We start from the raw sequence: 18,762 nt of genomic DNA on the forward strand, positions 1-18,762 counted from the left end.
CACAAAGCTCGGTGTGCGGTGGCTGGGGAGGGCGGCTGGACACGGCTTGCCTCTCCCTAGCTGTTGGGATCGCACGGGGTGCAGAAGCAGCTCGGGAGGGTCGCCGTGCCCGGGGCCGAGAGCCGGGAGCGGTCGCAGGCAACTTCTGGGGATTCCGGGCAGCAATTGGAGGTTCCGCGGGGTCCTCGGCACCCACTCGGGCCGTGGGTGCGCGTCGCAGGCTGGGGGCCGCGGGTCGGAACCTCCACCCCCCTCCCGGCCACGCTCGGCCTGGAGGGGAGGGGCATTGGGAGCTGGTTTGCTGGCTCGGCGCTTCGTTTGCATTGGCCAGGGGGGGGGTTGGGACTGCAGCCCCCGGCCCCGCGGGCGGGGTGTGGGGGCGGGGTGTGGAGGCGGGGGCGGACGGGGGCTCAGCCTGCGCTAGCATTGGCGGAGCTGGGGAGTGAGGGGGGGCAGGAAGCGGGGGGGAGCGGGCCGGGGGGGTTGTATAAATAGGGAAGGGGGGACGTGCATCCTCGGCTGAGCGAGGGGGGGGGCGTTCGGCACAAAGAAAGTGGAAAGTTTGCCGTGCTGGGCAGCCAGGGATCCGGGAGCGCACGTGCAGGGCCGGGGGCGCCCGGCGGGCCCCCCCACCCACCGAGCTCACCGTTTCTTTTTTTTTTTTGTAAGCGAGAGGGGGGGGTGTTGTTGGTATCGCCCCCTCCTTCTCCTCCCCCCAGGGGTGAAAGTGCAAGAGGAAGTGCAGCCGCTGCCATCTTTCCTCCGCTCCGAACACACGGAGCCCGGGGCCGCAGCGCCTTCGCTCCGCCGCCGCCTTCGCCTAGCCCGGGGAAGGGCCCGCCCCGCCGCCGCCGCCGCCCGCCCGCCGGCTCGCCCGCCCGCCCGCTCCAGCCGCCGCCGCCGCCCGCCTGGCTTCGGGATCGGCCCGCGCCGCCGCCCCCGCGCGCACCCCGCCGCCGCCTTCGCCTTTTGTTTCCTCCGCTCCGGCGCCCCCGCCCCGGCTCGCGCTTTGCAGGGGACGCAGCGCGCGCCCCCAGCGGGCCCGGGAAAAGCCGCGGCGCGCGCGCGCCTGCGCGGCCGACCCCTCCTCCTCCTCCTCCTCCTCCTCCTCCTCCTCCGGCTCCGCGCGCGCGCGCGCGCGCCGCTCTTGGCTGCGCGCCGGCGCCGCCTGGCGGGAGGGAGGGGAGGTGGCAGGCGCGTTGGCCGGAGGGGCGCACCTCTTCTCTCGCGTACCCCCCGGAAGGTAGACTGAGGAGGGGGGGCGGGCGGACCGGGAGGAGAGAGGAAGGGGCGATCGCGAGCGTTCCGGGGCGGCCATGTGGCGGGTCGTGCCCCTCGCCTTCTAGATAGCCCTAGCCGGACGGGGGGCGTGTGCGCTCGGCGCACCTGCGAGCCCACAGAGCCCTGGGCCGGCACGTGTGGGGAGTGGAGACTCGTCCGCTGCACCCCGTTTCTCGCTGCCTCGGGGAAGGGAGGGGGCGGGCAGGTACTGCGGGCCGGCTAGTGAGCAGGGGGCCGAGGCCATGGAGCGCGTGAACGACGCTTCCTGCGGCCCCTCGGGCTGCTACACCTACCAGGTGAGCAGGCACAGCACGGAGATGCTGCACAACCTGAACCAGCAGCGCAAAAACGGCGGGCGCTTCTGCGACGTGCTCCTGCGGGTGGGCGACGAGAGCTTCCCAGCGCACCGCGCCGTCCTGGCCGCCTGCAGCGAGTACTTTGAGTCGGTGTTCAGTGCCCAGTTGGGCGACAGCGGAGCTGGGGACGGGGGTCCCGCCGACGTCGGGGGTGCGGCTGCAGCCCCCGGCGGCGGGGCGGGGGGCAGCCGGGAGCTGGAGATGCACACGATCAGTTCCAAGGTGTTCGGGGACATCCTGGACTTCGCCTACACGTCTCGCATTGTCGTGCGCCTGGAGAGCTTCCCCGAGCTCATGACCGCGGCCAAGTTCCTGCTGATGAGGTCCGTCATTGAGATCTGCCAGGAAGTCATCAAGCAGTCCAACGTGCAGATCCTGGTGCCCCCTGCTCGGGCCGACATCATGCTCTTCCGGCCCCCCGGGACCTCGGACCTGGGCTTCCCTTTGGACATGACCAATGGGGCGGCCTTGGCCGCCAACAGCAATGGCATAGCCGGCAGCATGCAGCCCGAGGACGAGGTGGCGCGGGCGGCAGGTGCGGCCATTTCCAGCCAAGCCTCTCTGCCTGTTCTACCTGGGGTGGACCGCTTGCCCATGGTGGCCGGACCCTTGTCCCCCCAACTGCTGACTTCCCCTTTCCCCAGTGTGGCGTCCAGTGCCCCTCCCCTGACTGGCAAGCGCGGCCGGGGCCGTCCAAGGAAGGCCAACCTGCTGGACTCCATGTTTGGGTCCCCGGGGGGCCTGCGGGAGGCAGGCATCCTGCCATGTGGCCTGTGCGGGAAGGTGTTCACGGATGCCAACCGGCTTCGGCAGCACGAGGCCCAGCACGGCGTCACCAGCCTCCAGCTGGGCTACATCGACCTTCCGCCGCCCAGGCTGGGCGAGAATGGCCTGCCCATCTCCGAGGACCCCGATGGCCCCCGCAAGAGGAGTCGGACCCGGAAGCAGGTGGCCTGTGAGATCTGTGGGAAGATCTTCCGCGACGTGTACCATCTCAACCGGCACAAGCTCTCCCACTCCGGGGAGAAGCCCTACTCGTGCCCCGTGTGCGGACTGCGGTTCAAGAGGAAAGACCGCATGTCCTACCACGTGCGGTCCCACGACGGCTCGGTGGGCAAGCCCTACATCTGCCAGAGCTGTGGGAAAGGTTTCTCCAGGTGAGAACGGTGCGCTGCCCCCCGCCAGACCTCTTCCTGGCTTCTGGGGTGACTCTTTATCAAGATCTAGAGGGGGGGACTTGGGGGTGGGGGTGGGGAATCCCTGGGCTCCCCGTGGTCACCTCTGGTTTGAGGAGCGGGTTTGAAAGGCCCTACTTTTGAGATGGAGCTGCCAAGAGCCACTTTCTCTTCCTGTGGGGAAGTCCCCTGGCACTAAGCGAGCCCCACTGTCTCCCCCTGGGGCCTGGAAGGGGCTGGATTCCTCAGGCCACAGCCACCAGGCCTGGCCATTCTTCTCCCTGGGCTCCCTTTGTGTTTCCGGCTCCAGGCATGGGGCCCTCTCTGGGGGCGGGAGGCTGGGCGCCTCCAGTGACTCTCCCTGCATGAATGGCTGTTGAGGGAGGGGCTGGGACAAGTGCATCTTTGCTCCAGCCGGTCTGATCCTCATCTCCACCCCCACAGAGTCTCCTGCCACCGGCTTTTGTTAGCATCCCAGATCCTTATCTGCAAGGACTTGGTGCCCCCAGAGGCTTAGGGAACCCACAGGGCCTCTGTACCCTCAGGGCAGGATCCCTGTAGGGGTCCACTTTCCAGCGAGCCTGGCGGGAACTGAGGGATTGTCTGGGAGCAGGGGCTTGTTTGGTTTTTCCTCCCAAAAAATATTCAGAGTGGATGGCTGGTTTTAACTTGCCTGGTCCTGAGGAGTGTGTGTGTGTGTGTGTGTGTGTGTGTGTGTGTGTGTGTGTACGTACACACGTACCTGAGGATGGAGAACTCCCTTCTAGGGGCCCCATCCAGGAACCAGTCCTACCGGTCGGGCAGCCCCTGCCCACCTGCTCCAGCGGGCATCTGGTTTACCAGCCCAGCTGGGGACGGAAGCTCCATCGCATGGCCTCTGAGGACTAAATTCCATCTGGGTGGCATTCAATGGCCTCTGTGGTAGGAGAGGATGGGGGGAGGGGAACAATTAGTTTCCAAGGGGCTTTAGTCTGGACAATGAGTCTCACACGCCCACCCCTTTCCTGCAGCAAGGCCAAAGATCCCAGAAATCCCTGAGCTGCTGGTTGGAGAAGGGGGTAGCATAGGCCAGGCTAGACCAAGGCTCATTTCCCTCCTGGGCAAGGCCTGTGGGACTCAGGGGTGGCTGGGGAGATCCCTCTGCATGTGTGTGTGTGTGTGTGTGTGTGTGTGTGTGTGTGTTGGGGTGGGGGTTTGCTTGCTGGTCAAGTCTCTTCAGGGTTTAAAGTCATGATTCTCTCTTTCCAGGCCCGATCACTTGAACGGACATATCAAGCAGGTGCACACCTCTGAGCGGCCTCACAAGTGTCAGGTAGGGGCCGGGCCGGGCAGAGATGGGCTGAAGGAGGAGCTGCTTTACTGTCCTCATGGCCCTTGGGCACAGGCAACTGGCACGTGTGCCGGACCGGCTGGTTGACCCCTGCTTTGCGCACCTCCCGCTCTGTCCCTGCCTTGTCTCTTGTCCTTCGTTTTTCCCCACCCCACCCCCTCAGCCCCTCCACCCCCACGTTTCCTGGTTACCTGATCGTGGGTCCCACCCCGTCTTCTCTCTGTTGCTTAGTTTTTCGATACTGGTGCTTGCTGGCTCCGTGGCTGGCACCCTACTCATGCCACGATGGCACTGGCTCCCAGCACCCCACAGGGACCCACCTTGGGAGGGGAAGGTGTGCTTAGGGCTCCTGGCAGGCCAGTGTTGTCGGTGTCTTCGCCAGCCGGGCAGGCTGTCCTGAGTCGACGGAGGTCTGGGTTCCCTTCGCTTGGGCACACAGAGTGGCATGGGGAGTGGGTGGGCCCACTCGAGCCCCGGCACCTGTCTAAACCATCCTTAGCTGTGTGTGTGTAGCCAGGGCTTCTGGTGGTCTCCTTCTTGCCGGACCTCTGTAGCGGGAGCAGGTAGGGAAGGCTGGGCCAGCCTCACCCCTGGGGTGTCTGCTTCAACTGTTTCCCGAGGCCCTGCTGGTGCCCGGTGGATGGGACACAGGCCTCTGTCCTTGTGGTTCTCGCGCCTCTCCTGTGCCAGGTTCCACTGTATTGAGGGTGGGGCTGAGCAGGGGAGCTGGGACAGCTTTCTGGTCGGACACCTTGCTTATCTTTGTCCCCTTGGTGGCCAGAGGGGAGGGCTCAGGGAGACATGTCAAGAGGGAGGGTAGAGTACCAAGGCCCGAAGAACAAAAGTGTTCCAAGTGCCAGGCCAGGTGGCCTCCCTGGAGGAAGATGAGAGGACCCAGGGGGCGGGCCTGCCCGGATCTGTTTGCGCCTCGCTGCTGTCTCTCTCCGGTTCTCCCGTCTCGGAGCACGTTTGGACTCTCCTGGGTCGTGTAGTGTGCTGAGCGGCTAGGCAGCTAAGAGGAAGGAGTCCAGAGGGCAGTGGGGGCGTGCCCGGTGGCCTGGGGGGGTAACCTGCACTCTCTGCCCTTTTTCCAGGTGTGGGTTGGGAGCAGCAGCGGCCTGCCACCCCTGGAACCTCTTCCTAGCGACCTGCCATCATGGGACTTTGCCCAGCCTGCCTTGTGGAGGTCGTCCCATTCGGTTCCTGACACCGCCTTTGCCCTTTCACTAAAAAAATCGCTCCCCGCCCTTGAAAGCCTGGGCCCAGCACATTCCAGCAGCCCTCTCTTCTGTCCAGCCCCACCGGGATATCTGAGGCAGGGCTGGACTGCCCCCGAGGGTGGCCGGGCCTTTACCCAGTGGCCTGTAGGTTAGCTTGAGTCTTCCCAAGAGAGCTTCCAAGTGCCCGTTGGTCTGCGATCTCTGCTCTGGGAAAGGCCTGGGGTGGTCCCTGCCTACCATTCCCAGTTCCTTTCTGGGTGATGGGGGTCTTTCCAGCTGAGGGCTTGCAAATGGGGATGCAAAGGGCTCCTGCCTAGAACCCCCACCCCGACCTGTCCGGTTTTTGTCTGGGCTCTCCTGCCTCTCCCTGCTTTAGCACAGGATGTGGTGCCTGGGCATCTGTACTTGCCTGGATGATCTTAGCTGTTGGTTCTTGGTGGGAACGGAGCCACTGGCTTACCACTCCCTGGACCTGGCCCCCACCTCTCCCCTACTTCCAGAGAAGACTCTGGTCCAACTCTAGTTAGAGTCACCCATGCTGCCCTGATCCCCTGCCCACTCAGAGGGTCCTGCTTTCACTTCTGGCTAGTGAACTAGACTCTTGTGACTTGAGGTTGATTTTATTGCTTGGAATGAGACTAACCAGTAGCTTGGCGTGGGGCGGATCGAGCAGATGTCGACCCTCAGGTCCCACTGGTGCGTCCTTGTAGGCCCACGGGCTCCGCCGGAGAACAGGAGTGATGATAAAAACTTTTCATTCTAACATTCGAGGCTTTGTGTGTTTTGTCCTTGGTCTGTGTCATATCCCTGGCATCACCGTCCCTTGGTGCCTGAGCCCAGGGCTGCCCCACCTTCAGTGCACGCTCACGGACCTGTGGGACCCCCTCCTCCCCTATCCAGAACTTCACCCTGAGCTGAGGACAGGCTGCCCGGCCTGTTCTCGCCAGCCCGGTGTGCCTGGGTTTGGGGAAACAAGCAGCATCGGTTTTGCCTGGTGCAGGGTCCTGGGCAAATCAGAGACAGAAGGAAGGCTCGCTCGGAGTTGGTTCCTGGGGCCCCTGGCAGAGCCGGGCTTGCGGTTACCCCCCAGTCCCTCTGGTGGTACGTGGATATTGGTGCAGAAGGTGGAAGGGGGCTGTGTTTACATAGTCTGGTGTCGTAGCTGCGTGAACAGCCACCAGAAAGGGGCAGAATGCCCGAGACTGGCCAGAGGCAGACCTCTGCTCGGGTGGTGCCTCCTTACCTTGCCGGGTGCAGCTGAGATGCCCTAGGTGTGGCCGGGTTTCTGGGTTGAGTGGTCTGGGACGTGTTGGGGGCCCCGCATGAGATTTGAGGTTGGAGCAGTCCAGACCTCTCCCAGTGCTTCCAGAAGCCCCACTTGTTGCCCCACTGTTGGTGGCATCTGAGCTGGAGGGAAAGCTCATCCGAGGAGTGAGTTGGTTGGACACTCTCAAAAAGGGGGCCTGTGGAGCTGGAGCTCCAAGGACGGCCTCTTATGCCTTTCCAAGCTGCAGGAAAGTGCCTCAGAGTTGCCAGACTTCCACCACACCAAAGCAGGGTATGCACTTGTGAGTAAGCCCCTGCCCCAAACTTTTAGGAAGCCTGGGATGGGGGAAAAAAAGGCCAGGACGGGGAGGGAGCAGGGCTGGGATGCAGTGATAACCCCACTGTAGGTTCTGTCTTTAGGCTGGGACTGCTTTTTTCTCTCTCTCTCTCTGTCTGTCTCTATCTCTCTCTCTTTCCAGCCTGGGGGTTTCAATTGCCTCTCCCGGGCCGGGCTAGGTGACTAGTCTCCTTCCTGTTCTGTGGGGCGTAAATTCTGGCAGCCTAGACAAGCCCCCCAGGAAGTCTTGGGGACTTCAGCCACAGAGTGCCAATTTTTGGTACCAAGGAGCCAACAGCCCTTTCAGCTTGGCTTGTGTAACACAGTGAAGATTTCTGTTTCGTTTGGTTTCTGTGTTTGCTTGGCTTTTCTTTTCCCTGCACAGATTTGCATTCTGAATGATGTCTGGTCAGGCAAAAGTTGGCTTTCATTCCTTGCCAGATCATGGAGGGAGGGTGGGGTGGGGTGTGGGGGGATGGGGGAGCCAGCCAGGCTGGTGTGTTTAGCAGTCCGGGATACAGAACTCGCGGGTCATGGATGTCTGGCTGGCCGGCATCCTCGGACAGCTGTGTAGGACAGACAGCCTCTGGAGGGCTGGCCACCCAGGTTGGTGAGGGTGATAAGACAGCTCTCACTACCCCTGTAGTCAGATGCCACTTGCCCCATTGTGGCCTGGGATGGGGGTCACAAGGCCCTTGATGCTGGACCCAGTTTAGATCAGACCCGGCATGCTAACGTGCTGCAGTTTCTCAGCACCACCTGCCGGGAGGGGCATGGCTGCTCTCGTCAAAATGACGAGGCTATAAGTACACGGGGTTAAAAGATATCAGCTACCAGCAGTTTCACACCCCCCCACCCCACCCCCGAAGCAGTGTAAGTCTATGGAGTCAGTAGACTGGTGAGATCTCAGGCTGGTCTGCTTTCCTGCCACAAGGTCGCCTCACTGGGCCTCAGTTGGCACCTCTCTAAGCTGGGGACAATCCCAGTGTCGGAGGCAGCCAGCAGGGTTGGCGGAGTAGGAAGCCCGCCACTTCCTCTGGTAGCCTGGTCCGCGTGCTCTTGGCCAAGTGGCTTCCAACACTTCATTTTTCTCATATCGAAAACAAAATACACAAAGTGAGTGAAAGCCAGGTTTCACCCCATTACAAACTGCTTTATTCAACTCTATAACACTGACTTCAAAGACTTACGGAAGCACAGGCAGATACCTATTGTGGACACCCAGAATAAGAGTGGTGTCTTTGACATCCTTATTGCGCTGCCTGGCTCTCTCCCTGACTGGACTCTGAGGAGACACAGAGGGGGACACCGTGGCAGGACTCAGACACTGAGCTCAGGATCAGCCTCCGCTTCCGGCACACAGCACCATCCTGGCACCTCAGCCAGGTGGCGAGGCTTTCCTAGGCTGACGTTCTGTCTGTAACTAACTCCGAGGCGGATGGGCCTTGCTCTTCAGCACAGCTTGAACGCAGCAAATGCACCCACAGAAAAAGAAACGGGGTACAGCTTGGCAGTCACGCGGCCGCATTCTCCCGAGGGCCTGCCTGACATTCAGTGACCTGGGTGCCTCTGCATCCCGGCTGGGGAAGGGGAGTTGGGGGATTGGGTCTGGTCCTGAACGCTCCAGCCCCTGAGGCCTGGTGGTGAATGGGTGCACACCCCACAGCCTGCTCAGCGTCTCGTGAGCCCCATGGCACGCCTGTTGCCTGCCCGACCCAGCAGCAGTGCGCAGTCAACACAGGGCAGCATTCACGTGTCTGGTCAGCACCAGCCCTTCCCAAGCTTCACGGCTCACAAAGGCCCTCCCTCATGCTTTGTGCTGATTCGCAAGTGAGCAGAATTGATGGTATCATTTCATAGGCTGGTGGGGTTTTTTGGTGTGGTTTTTTCTGGAGAACAAACTCATGAGAATGTCACGAGTTCTCTGCGTTTTATAGTGCTGTTCCTTTCCATTCGTGGCTCGTCTCCCTGGCCAGGACCACCAGCACTTAAAAAAAAATTATAAAGCATTTCACTGGGGCTCATACAACTCTTAGCACAATCCACACATACGTCAGTTGTGTAAAGCACACGAATACATTCGTTGCCCTCATCATTCTCAAAGCTCGCTTTCTGCTTGGGTTCCTGGAATCAGCTCCTCGTTTTCCTTTTTCTCCTCCCCCTCCCCCACCAGCACTTTTGAATAAAGTGAATGAATCAAAATCTTTATCTAGAGCAACGGGGGGTCGGGGAGTAGAGATGGCGAACAGGGAGACTGGTCTGTTTTTATGTTAGCAAATGCACACAGTCAATACTCCTGAAGCCAGGTCTTCGTGTCTGTGATGAAAACATGCCTCACTCTATTCCGAAGGAGGGGGCGCTCCAGCTGCCATGACCTGACATGCTTATGACAATCATTGGGGACCAGTGTTTTCAACTCCAGGGTCCCACGAAGAGGCATCATGGGAAATAAAGTGTAGCCACTTGGCTTGGAAGCCTGGACCAGACTTTTGAGATCACTGCAAAGGGGGGAGCCATGTGATGCTCATGGTAGTTTGTAGTTTGAGCAGGGTGTCGGGGGGGGGGGATCTCGCCGAAGGGCTACTCTCACCCGTCCCATCTTCCCGTCTGCCCTCAGACCTGCAATGCTTCTTTTGCCACCCGCGACCGCCTGCGTTCCCACCTGGCCTGTCATGAAGACAAGGTGCCCTGCCAGGTGTGTGGCAAGTACCTGCGGGCTGCGTACATGGCCGATCACCTGAAGAAGCACAGTGAGGGGCCCAGCAACTTCTGCAGCATCTGTAACCGAGGTAACTGCCCCACTAGCTCCTCCATTCCAGAAGATGGGCCGCAGCTTGCGTGGGGGACCCGGTGGGGGGAGGGTGTCTTGCCCATCCTTCCTCAGACTCTGCCCGGCTCTCCCTTCTCTCCGGGTGATAAACGCCTTTCCAGCCACCAACTTTCCAACTGCCTGCAGCTCCCAGCTTAGCAGATTGCTAACCCTGCCTTCCGGAGAAAGTTGGGGTGCTTGGAATGCTTGAGCCCCTGAAACAGGATGACTATATTGTCACAGACACCTCTAAGCTCCTGAGGTTGGGGGGTGGCGGGGAGTCATTCGGTCCCAGGAGGTGGAAGAGGAGGGGTCCTGCCTGAGGGGTTACCTGGCAGACTGGCTGTCACATGAACTTCAGCAGAGCTTACCAAGAGAAGGGGAGACCCTTCTAGCACAGAAGGTCAGAAAGGAGCGCCGTCAGGTGGACCTTGGCCTGGATGATGAGAAGATGCTCTGAGTTGGTCATCGTGTTGAGGACAAAGTTGGCCTCGCCGGCGTCTCATCCTGTGGCCCGGGCGTTGGTTCTGTGGGTCGAGGTCAGGCCTGTCCCTGTGGTTCTGCTGGGTCTCGGTGGCTCTTAGAAGGACTGGAGGCGCGTGTCCTGTGACGGCAGAGGCGGCGGCTGGCGCCATCTCTCTGCTGAAGGAAGTCGGGGCAGCTGCGGATGGTGCAAAGTGGCTTCTGCGTCGTCGTGTGCTTGCTGCGTGGTCAGGTGGGGGGTGTCGCTGTGAAGGCTTCTCCCGAGATGCTCTGGCCCTCATGCTCTTGACAATCGGGGCTGTGGTCAAGTGGGTGAAGCAGGAGAATCAGGAGTTGGAGGGTCTAGGGCAGGGGTCCTCAAACTTTTTAAACGGGCCCAGTTCACTTTCCCTCAGACCTGTTGGAGGGCCGAACTATAGTTTAAAAAATAACTATGAACAAATTCCTATGCACACTGCACATATCTTATTTTGAAGTAAATAAACAAATGGGGCAAAAACACCTGGTGGGCCGGATCAATGTCCTCGGTGGGCCACATGTGGCCCGGGGGCCATAGTTTGAGGACACGTGGTCTAGGGTTGGGGTCTCAGCCCCTCTGTGTGTTCTAGCTGTCCTTCCTAAGCCTCTGTTTCTTCATGGCTCCAAGGGGGCTGGGAAGACTTGTTGCCCACCTGCCGGGTTGCTGTGGGGACCTGGGGAGATGAGGTATGCGGACATTCTCGGAACCCCGCGATGCTGACTTTGAGGGAGCCGTACACTCGCTGACACGTTGTGACAGTTAGCAGGGACGCGTGGGCAGACAGCGCGGGGTCCTTGGGCTTGGGCTAGCTGTGCGTGCCGGAGATCCCCCAGTAGAGAGAGCCTGCCGTGTCACTGTGTGTTCTTGGTGCCTTGGAAATCTCCCCGCGACTGCGCCCCCCTGGAGTTTCTCTTGCAGACCGTTGGCTAATGGGTGCCTGCTTCTCTGCCACCAGCACAGCCATTGTGAAATGGGAAGTGGCCACAAAAGCAGCGTAGAACTGGCCGTGCTGCACTTTGAGCCCGGGAACCCTGGCCTGGCAGGCCCCCCCCAGGTGGTGAGCAGTGGGGGGCTGTGTGTGCAGAAAGCAGTACCGTGCTGAGGGGAGCTTTTGAATGTGGCTGCCCTAGAAAAAAAGGTCACACTTCCTGTCTTACCTCATCTACCTCGGGCTTCCTGACAGGGCCCCCCAACCACTTGGAGTCTGTTGCCATGTGCCAGCAGTCTGCAGAGGTTGCCTTAAATTTCCAAGGTTGGACGTTCCTAGCTCAGGAGCCAAGTTCAAAGAACAGAGGCAGAGGACCAAAGCGAATGGAGGAGGCTGGCGAGTAGACTCGGAAAGCCCCGGTCCTGATGGCAGAGTGGAGGAGAACTGGCTGGGAGAGCCAAGCCCCTAGCCCCGGTGGGCCCCCAGCCCAGCGGGGAAGAAGACCTGAGCCCGGAGATGTTGGCCCCGTTAGGAGATGGGGCAAAGCCAGTATCGCGTATACCCCGGGCGCTTTCTTTCTCTGGTGGATAAAAAGGGCTTGGGCCCCAACCAGGACTCGGGTGGGTGCCCGAAGAGTACAGCCAGAACCCCCATGTCTCAGAAAAGCCAGCACGCGATCCAGATCCTCAGGTGACCTCTGTAGGCGCTGGACTCAGAGCAGGAAGGCCCATTCTTCCAAGAAGTCCAAAGAGGCCTCTGGTTTAGCGTGTGAGGAAGAGAGAACAATGGTGATCTGTCTCCGAAGAGAAGGAGGAGCAGGATTCTGCCTCTAGATTTATTCCTTGGGCTGAAATGGGAAGATGAAACCCCCCCCCCAACACCACCCCCCAAAAAAGGGTGGGCTTTCCCAGAGGAGGACAAGGGTTTTCTGGACACCCAAGACAGCGAACACTGACGGGAATGCAGAGCCCGCTGGGATCACCGTTTATACTGCCCATCCGTGGGGCTACAGTGACTGTCGGCGCTGCATCGGCGAGCGCAGGAGTGCTCTTGCCTTCACCGGGGCTAAGTGCCAGCTAGCTGGTCAGAACACTTGAGGTTGGATCCTTGAACGGGCCCTTAGTCTGTGTTGGCCGCATAGACAGCCTCGTGAAGACCGGGCACGTGGGAGGAGACTTGAGTGAGGTGAGTTGCTGCTAGAAGCCAGGGGACCTTGGCTTTGCCCGAGAGACAGATTAGGACCTGGGAGCCACCTACCGTGTCCAGAGGGAGATACTTCCAGGGGAGGGAATGCTTCCGAGCAGACAACTCGGTTCCTTCCTTCTCGTGGGAGGCCATCGGTTGGTTTGGAGTCCGTGGGAAGGAGAGAGGGCCCGGTAGGGCGCCGCGATTTTCTTCCTCCCCTTTTCGGTTTCGGCATAAGGATCGTTGGGCACCGGCTGTTGTCTCGGTGTGAGGATGAGGGGCAGCTGGTCGGCCGAGCCGACGGACTCAAGCCCCATGGCTCTGCTTCAAAGGGAGCGGAAGCCTTCGCCGCGGTAGGGAGTACGTGTACCAGGAGGCACCAGTGCCAACCCCAGCACAGGGGCAGCCTGCCCTCCTGCTAGCCCGAGCGGACGCGACCCGACTGCGCCTCGCTCCCGTTGGGTCGGGCCCTGCGGGGGTCTGGGCCGTCTGATCCCTGCACAGGTGTCTCACCTGCCAAAGGAGGCTTTGCTCCTGAAGGGCAAGTGGCAGGCGTACCGGGCAAGAAAATCCCCCTGAGGAACCTTGAGCGTCTCTAGCAGGCGGCCAACCCAAGGGCCAGGGCTAAAGACCACTCTCCCATGAGGCTTGCCTCTGTAGGGAGGGGCCGGAATCAGCTCTAGGTGCTCTCAGAGGGTGGGCGAGTCAGCCCCTTGAAGAATTCCCTCCTGGGAGCCAGTGGTCTCCAAGGGTCTCTTCGACCTAGGAGCTAGAGGCTATGGCGTCTCTTCTACTCTCATCAGGCCCCGCTCCTTGCCTCTTGGCTCTTGGCTCATCGGTGGCTCATCACGGGCGGGTGGGTACCGTGTGTGGTGAGAAAGACATGTTCTGCTCGGCTTCTGCTCTAGCCTCACACTTAGCTGCTAAGTCGCTCTGTGTCTAGTGTCTGGGCTCCAAGTGGCAGCTGTGGATCCAGCCCTCCCTCCTTCGCCGCCCCCCCACCCCGGGGTCATGCTATAGATAGTACCGTTGGCAGCAGGGGAAGGTTCGGGGACCCAGCCATGTGTGTCCCAAGCTGTGTCGCGGGAAGACGCAGCAAGTACGTTTGTCTGTCATCTTCTGTATCTCTCGGGCCCGCTCCCCCTACAATACAAGGAGTTCACACACTCATTCCTGTTGCCGCCACCTCGTCCCCTATGATGACAGTGATCTGCGCTGGCACGCTGTGGAGGCATCATGCTTGAAAGGCGCTGCATGGGATTACAAACAGGTGGGAGGGGGGCGCCAGATCTTCTCGGATGGCCTGATCAGAAACTCCTGATAGCTTGCGGTGGCTGCCAAGGGCCAGGGCTTCTTGGTTGAGCTTGGCCTTCAGGGTGTCTAGAAGGCCAACCCAAGGGCCAGGGCTAAGACTCTGCTCTCCCAGGAGCCTTGCTTCTGTTTGGCCTCCCTCTTTGGAATGTGAGTGTGGGACTCTTATCAGCCAGGCTGTCCCTTGGCCGCGGACAGGCCACTCCTCAGATCACCATGCAGAACCACCTGTCAAACCAGGCAGAGCCAAGAGCAAGCAGCCTGTGTCCGGTCTCGCTTGGTCTCCCACCTCCCTCCCGCAGGCCAGCTACTGCTGTCAGGCCAGCCCTCACCTCCGGGGGGGCTTCCGGTCTTGCCTGCCGCTGTGGCAGAGACATGACTCTCAAGGGGGTGATGGTTATAAGGGGCCCAGGGGCACACCACAGGCACCATTGAAGAGTGGGCCCAGGGGTAAGGGCCAAGTTCTCCTGGCACACGGTCCCTCGTTGGAGTCCAGGCCCCGCTCTCGAGACGTTATGTGAGGGACTACAGTTGTTTCACCTCAATGGGCCTCCCATCTGGTCATCTGCAAAATGGCGATGGTACCCCCGTAACAGGGTGGTCCTGGGAAAGCCCGCGGACTAACATCTGTATTGCACCGGCACCCAGCAGAGGTGAAGTTTTACTTAGTCCTGTCAGTGTTCAGAAGAGCATGAGCCTCGGGCCGATGCAGCATACTCTCCAGCCTCTGACCCTGTAGGGAGGGACCCGAGGTCCCCCTGCAGCTGCAGACACCCCCCGAGGGAACCGCAGCACGGATAGCCTGTGGGCGGGTAGGGGGTGGCTAAAGGCGCACCTCCGGGCACACTGGCACTCCGCGTGGGCCTTACGCCACAGAGTGCCATGTCTCGCTGGAGGACAGGTGGTCCCGGGCCACGGTGACGTCTGACAGCACAGCTGCCTCCTGCGACATCCAAGCTGAAAACCCGACCGCCCGGTTCCATGTCCACACACTTGCAGCCTGAGATCCTCTCTTCCATGCCCGAGCCATCTCAGGGCTCAAGCTCACGGGCACAGCTGTAAATAAAACCGAGAGAAAAGAAGCCACCCCTGTTTCTCCTTCTTCCTCGAAGCTCTACCCCCCAAGCTGAGAGACACCCATGCCCTTGAAGCAGAGAAGGCCACGCTCCCTGAACTCGCCCGCCTGGTCCTCTGGCCGCTGTTCAGAGGGGCTGAGCAAGGCCGTCTGAACCCCGTTACCCCGACAGCGGGGATGTTAGCATCCTAGGCAAGCAACCTCCCGACGGGGGCTCCTGCAGGATGTCTCTTGGCCTGAACCCACCCGTCCGAGACAGAGTCTGCTTTGTGGCCCAGGTCCTTGGTCCGGTTGTCCATAGGCGTCCTGCTGGCTCAACTCGGGGGGGGCGGCCCCGGAGCCCATGTACTTGTATGACCACATTGCCCACTGGGGTGCCTTGCAGCTGCCCAGGGCCTCAGGCGTCTGACAGGGGCAGGGTCTCGGCCAGCCCACCTCCCCGGCCACAGCCTGGCAGAGTAGGCTCTCCAGAGAAACGGATGGATTCCTGGACGGTAGTCCCCCCCTCTTCCCGAGCACCTGGCTCCCGAGGCCACGGCGGTTTACGAGCCGACGAGGGGGCCCCTTCTCAGGGCAGCTGTGCTGGGCGTGCCAGGCAGCGCGGCCAGCCCCGAGCGTGGGGGAAGCAGCGCGTGTGTGTGCTGGCCGCGGGATCTCATCTCCTTTTGTCTTGTTTAGGTTTCTCCTCTGCCTCCTACTTAAAGGCCCATGTTAAAACCCACCACGGTGTTCCCCTTCCCCAGGTCTCCAGGCACCAGGAGCCCATCCCGAATGGGGGAGCAGCGTTCCACTGCGCCAGGACCTATGGCAACAAAGGCAAGCGACCCCTTGCTCTGCACTTTGCTTCTCTGCGCAGACTGTGTCGTGGGGGCGCTGGGCCGGGCGTGGGGAGGCGGGAAGGCTGCCTCCAGGAGGCCCAGCCATCGGAGTGGCAGTGCCAGTCGCTCCCACTCCCGGCCAGTGAGTGAGCCCTTTGGGCCCTGCTGAGACCCCGCCCCGCCTCCTCTTCCCCAGCCTTCCTCCCCTGCTCGTGGTGGCCCCCTCCCCACCCCACCCCACCGACCGACCGACCGGGGCCTGCAGGGAAGCCCCGGGCCCAGGGCAGGAAGAGGGGCCCTGCATGATGAGTCGGTCCGGGCGCGCCCATGGACTGGTCACCCGGTGAGGATGACGCGGCGGCGGTGTGGCTTGGAAGCTGCCTCCTCCGCCCCTGCGGGCCCGGGGAGCCAGCGGCTGGCTGGTGGCTGTGAGCGGCCCTTTGTGGAGGGCGTCTGGCTGCATTCGTGAGGTGCATGGGGGTCTCTGGTGTGCAGTTGGTTTGCAGGCAGCGCCCCCGGCCCCACCCTCCCTGGTCGGCTCAGGTGGTTCTGTGTTGCTCCGTGCTGTCGCTGCCTCGAGGAGGAGGCCAGGGCCCGGCAGATGGTAGAGATGGCATGCTCCACGCTCCCATCACAGCCCCCCCACCCCCTTCCTGGCATGGCACGTGGAACCCGTCGTCGGTAGAGGACACCAGTAAGGTGGGCCGGGCCCAGGCGCCCAGCCGGTGCAGTTGTGCCAAGGTGCTTTTCGGTGATGCGGCCCCCCCTTGACCGTGGACGTGGAAGGAAGGGCGTTTTGTCGGCAGGAAGGTGGTGAGGGCAGGGCTGGTGTTCGCAGCAGGAGGAAAACAGCTGGATTCTGACTGGACCGGAGGGGGTCCGCGGGCTGAGGCCCTCACGGCTCTGGCTTTGCCTCGTTGGAGTGCTTTGGGAACGAGATCCCGCATCAGCACACCCCCAGGTCCCCCCACTGAGGGAGAGCGAGCGCCCAGGCATTGGGGGTCTTGAGTCTGGGCAGCAGCCGTGTGAGCCCCCTTTGACCGGAAGCGCCACGTGGCCCCCTGCAAGGAGAGTCACCTACAGGGAGACTGGCGGCCCCAGGGCCCTGCTCTCTCCTCCCGTGGGCACGCCAGGTACCCAGGCTGACGGGCTGAGCCTCGCTGGGTTCTGTCTGGGCCACGACTGGCCATCGGCTGCCCTCCACAACCCCACCCCCCCCAGGAGGGGGGCCCTCCCCAAAGCCTGGCCTTAACCTCTCTCTTGTGTCTCGCTTCTCTCGTAGAAGGACAGAAATGCTCGCATCAGGATCCGATTGAGAGCTCCGACTCCTACGGTGACCTCTCGGACGCCAGCGACCTGAAGACCCCAGAGAAGCAGAGCGCCAACGGCTCTTTCTCCTGCGACCTGGCGGTCCCCAAAAACAAAATGGAATCCGACGGGGAGAAGAAGTACCCGTGCCCTGAATGCGGCAGCTTCTTCCGGTCCAAGTCCTACTTGAACAAACACATCCAGAAGGTGCACGTCCGGGCCCTCGGGGGCCCCCTGGGGGACCTGGGCCCTGCCCTCGGCTCCCCCTTCTCTCCCCAGCAGAACATGTCTCTCCTGGAGTCCTTCGGGTTCCAGATCGTTCAGTCGGCGTTCGCGTCCTCCCTAGTAGACCCCGAGGTGGACCAGCAGCCCATGGGGCCCGAGGGGAAATGAGGGGGAAGCGTGTCCCATGGAGACCACCGCCCTCCGGGGACTGCTGAGCTAGGCTGTGAATTCGGAGGGAGGTGATGTCTTTGGGTTCTGTAGCTGAGAGATTTTTGTTTGTTTTTTTAAAAAGCCCCCCCCCCCCAATGCCCAGCCCAGCCCTGTCACCCAGCTCCCTTCTCCAACCACCCAGCCCCTCAATGGTCTTTAGAAATAGATTTCGCACCTGACGCTCTGCAGAAATAACCTGTGAGCCTCAGGGTGGGACGAGGGCAGGAAACACTACATAGGCCTCCGGAGGCAACACCAATCCCGGCTTCCCTGATTGGCAGAAGCTGGAATTGTTGGTGCTCGATTCTTAGTGACCCCTCCCCTCCCCCCAAAAATCCAAATCCCACCTCATGACATTCTGGGACCTCAATGAGTTTTGGGGGGGGGTTCCTTCCCCGCCTCTCCAATCACTTAGCCCATTGCCCTTCCCATGCCCCTCAAAAGAAACAATCCTAGGGTTTCCATCCACTTAGCGCCAGTGTGCATCTTTCAAGAAGCCAGAAGCCTACAGCATCCCACGGACCACGGGGTAAAGGTCTGTCCCCCTGAGCTCAACCCCTGGTCTGGGGGGCCCCAGACCCTCCTGAGCCCCGCTAGGAGGGCCAGCCTATGTCACTGCAGAGGGCAGGCTCAGCTACGGGGGACACCCCCACCCCAAAATTCCAGTTCTTACGTGATTCTAACCATTCAACTTTGCTGTTGGGTTTTCAGTCTCTGATAATGTCATTATTTTTTAGGACCAGTTGTAGTGAATTGCTACTGAAAGCTACCCCAGGTGAAACAGCTCTTTGTAAACCGCAGTCACGTTAGGGTTAGGATGACACTTTGTTTAGTTGTACCATAATTAACTTGGCTAGTTGATTGTTTTAAGTCTATGGAAGAAATAGTTTTATGCAAAATTTTAAACAATGCCAGTCTGGTCAGGGAGTTATGGGTTCGGATGCTCTCGGGAGCCGGGAAGGTGGGAGAGCCAGCAGGTTGGGGACATTGTGTACCTGTGTGTGATGTCACACTTGAGCAAGCCCAGCTCGTCCTCACGACGTGGATTGATCTGATTAGACTGTATTAAAAGCGCTAGTACGTTACCCTGCCTGCTCTTGGAGTCTTTGTAAGTTTTTCGGCGGAGGGCGTCTTGGGGACCCAGAGGGTGGGCTGAGCGTGCTGCACCCCTTCTCCCGGGCGGGGAAGGATCCCAGAAGACCTCTCTTCCCAAGCAGAGGACAAGCCTCTTGGCACGAGAGGATTCTGCTGTGTGCACCAGCCCCGCCGGGACTGACAGATGGCGTTTCTCCTGCCAGGCGGCATCCCTTCGTTCAACAAGGACTCAATATTTATATTATTGTCTTCTCTATTGAGTGTCAGGCATGGTTCCAGGCCCTGGGGATAGAGCACAGCGGTGGGAAAGACGCCCTTGCGGAGCTTACTA

At 60.9% G+C, this 18,762-nt stretch overlaps 1 protein-coding gene across 4 annotated transcripts; it reads left to right on the forward strand.

Annotated features, from left to right (window-relative positions):
• The first annotated feature begins 530 nt into the window (after positions 1 to 530).
• Positions 531 to 18,421, forward strand: PATZ1 (POZ/BTB and AT hook containing zinc finger 1). Of its 4 annotated transcripts, none has more exons than XM_075533314.1 (5): positions 531 to 2,794; positions 4,061 to 4,124; positions 9,583 to 9,754; positions 15,454 to 15,591; positions 16,876 to 18,421. In XM_075533314.1, exons 1-5 carry the CDS (start codon positions 1,524 to 1,526, stop codon positions 17,292 to 17,294), a joined length of 2,064 nt encoding a protein of 687 aa, XP_075389429.1. In that variant the 5' UTR covers positions 531 to 1,523; the 3' UTR covers positions 17,295 to 18,421. The 4 variants fall into 4 exon arrangements, with proteins under 4 accessions (XP_075389429.1, XP_075389431.1, XP_075389430.1 ...); XM_075533316.1 differs by having other exon boundaries at positions 15,519 to 15,591; positions 16,876 to 17,056; XM_075533315.1 differs by lacking the exon at positions 15,454 to 15,591.
• Positions 18,422 to 18,762: the final 341 nt, after the last annotated feature.

The sequence above is a fragment of the Tenrec ecaudatus genome, chromosome 16 (assembly GCF_050624435.1).
Source record: "Tenrec ecaudatus isolate mTenEca1 chromosome 16, mTenEca1.hap1, whole genome shotgun sequence".
NCBI lineage: Eukaryota > Metazoa > Chordata > Mammalia > Afrosoricida > Tenrecidae > Tenrec > Tenrec ecaudatus.

Coding starts and splice junctions, on each gene's coding strand:
- PATZ1 (XM_075533314.1), top strand. CDS start 1,524: ATGGAGCGCGTGAACGACGCTTCCTGCGGCCCCTCGGGCTGCTACACC. Junction 2,795..4,060: donor TGTGGGAAAGGTTTCTCCAG/GTGAGAACGGTG, acceptor CTCTCTTTCCAG/GCCCGATCACTTGAACGGAC. Junction 15,592..16,875: donor CAGGACCTATGGCAACAAAG/GCAAGCGACCCC, acceptor CTTCTCTCGTAG/AAGGACAGAAATGCTCGCAT.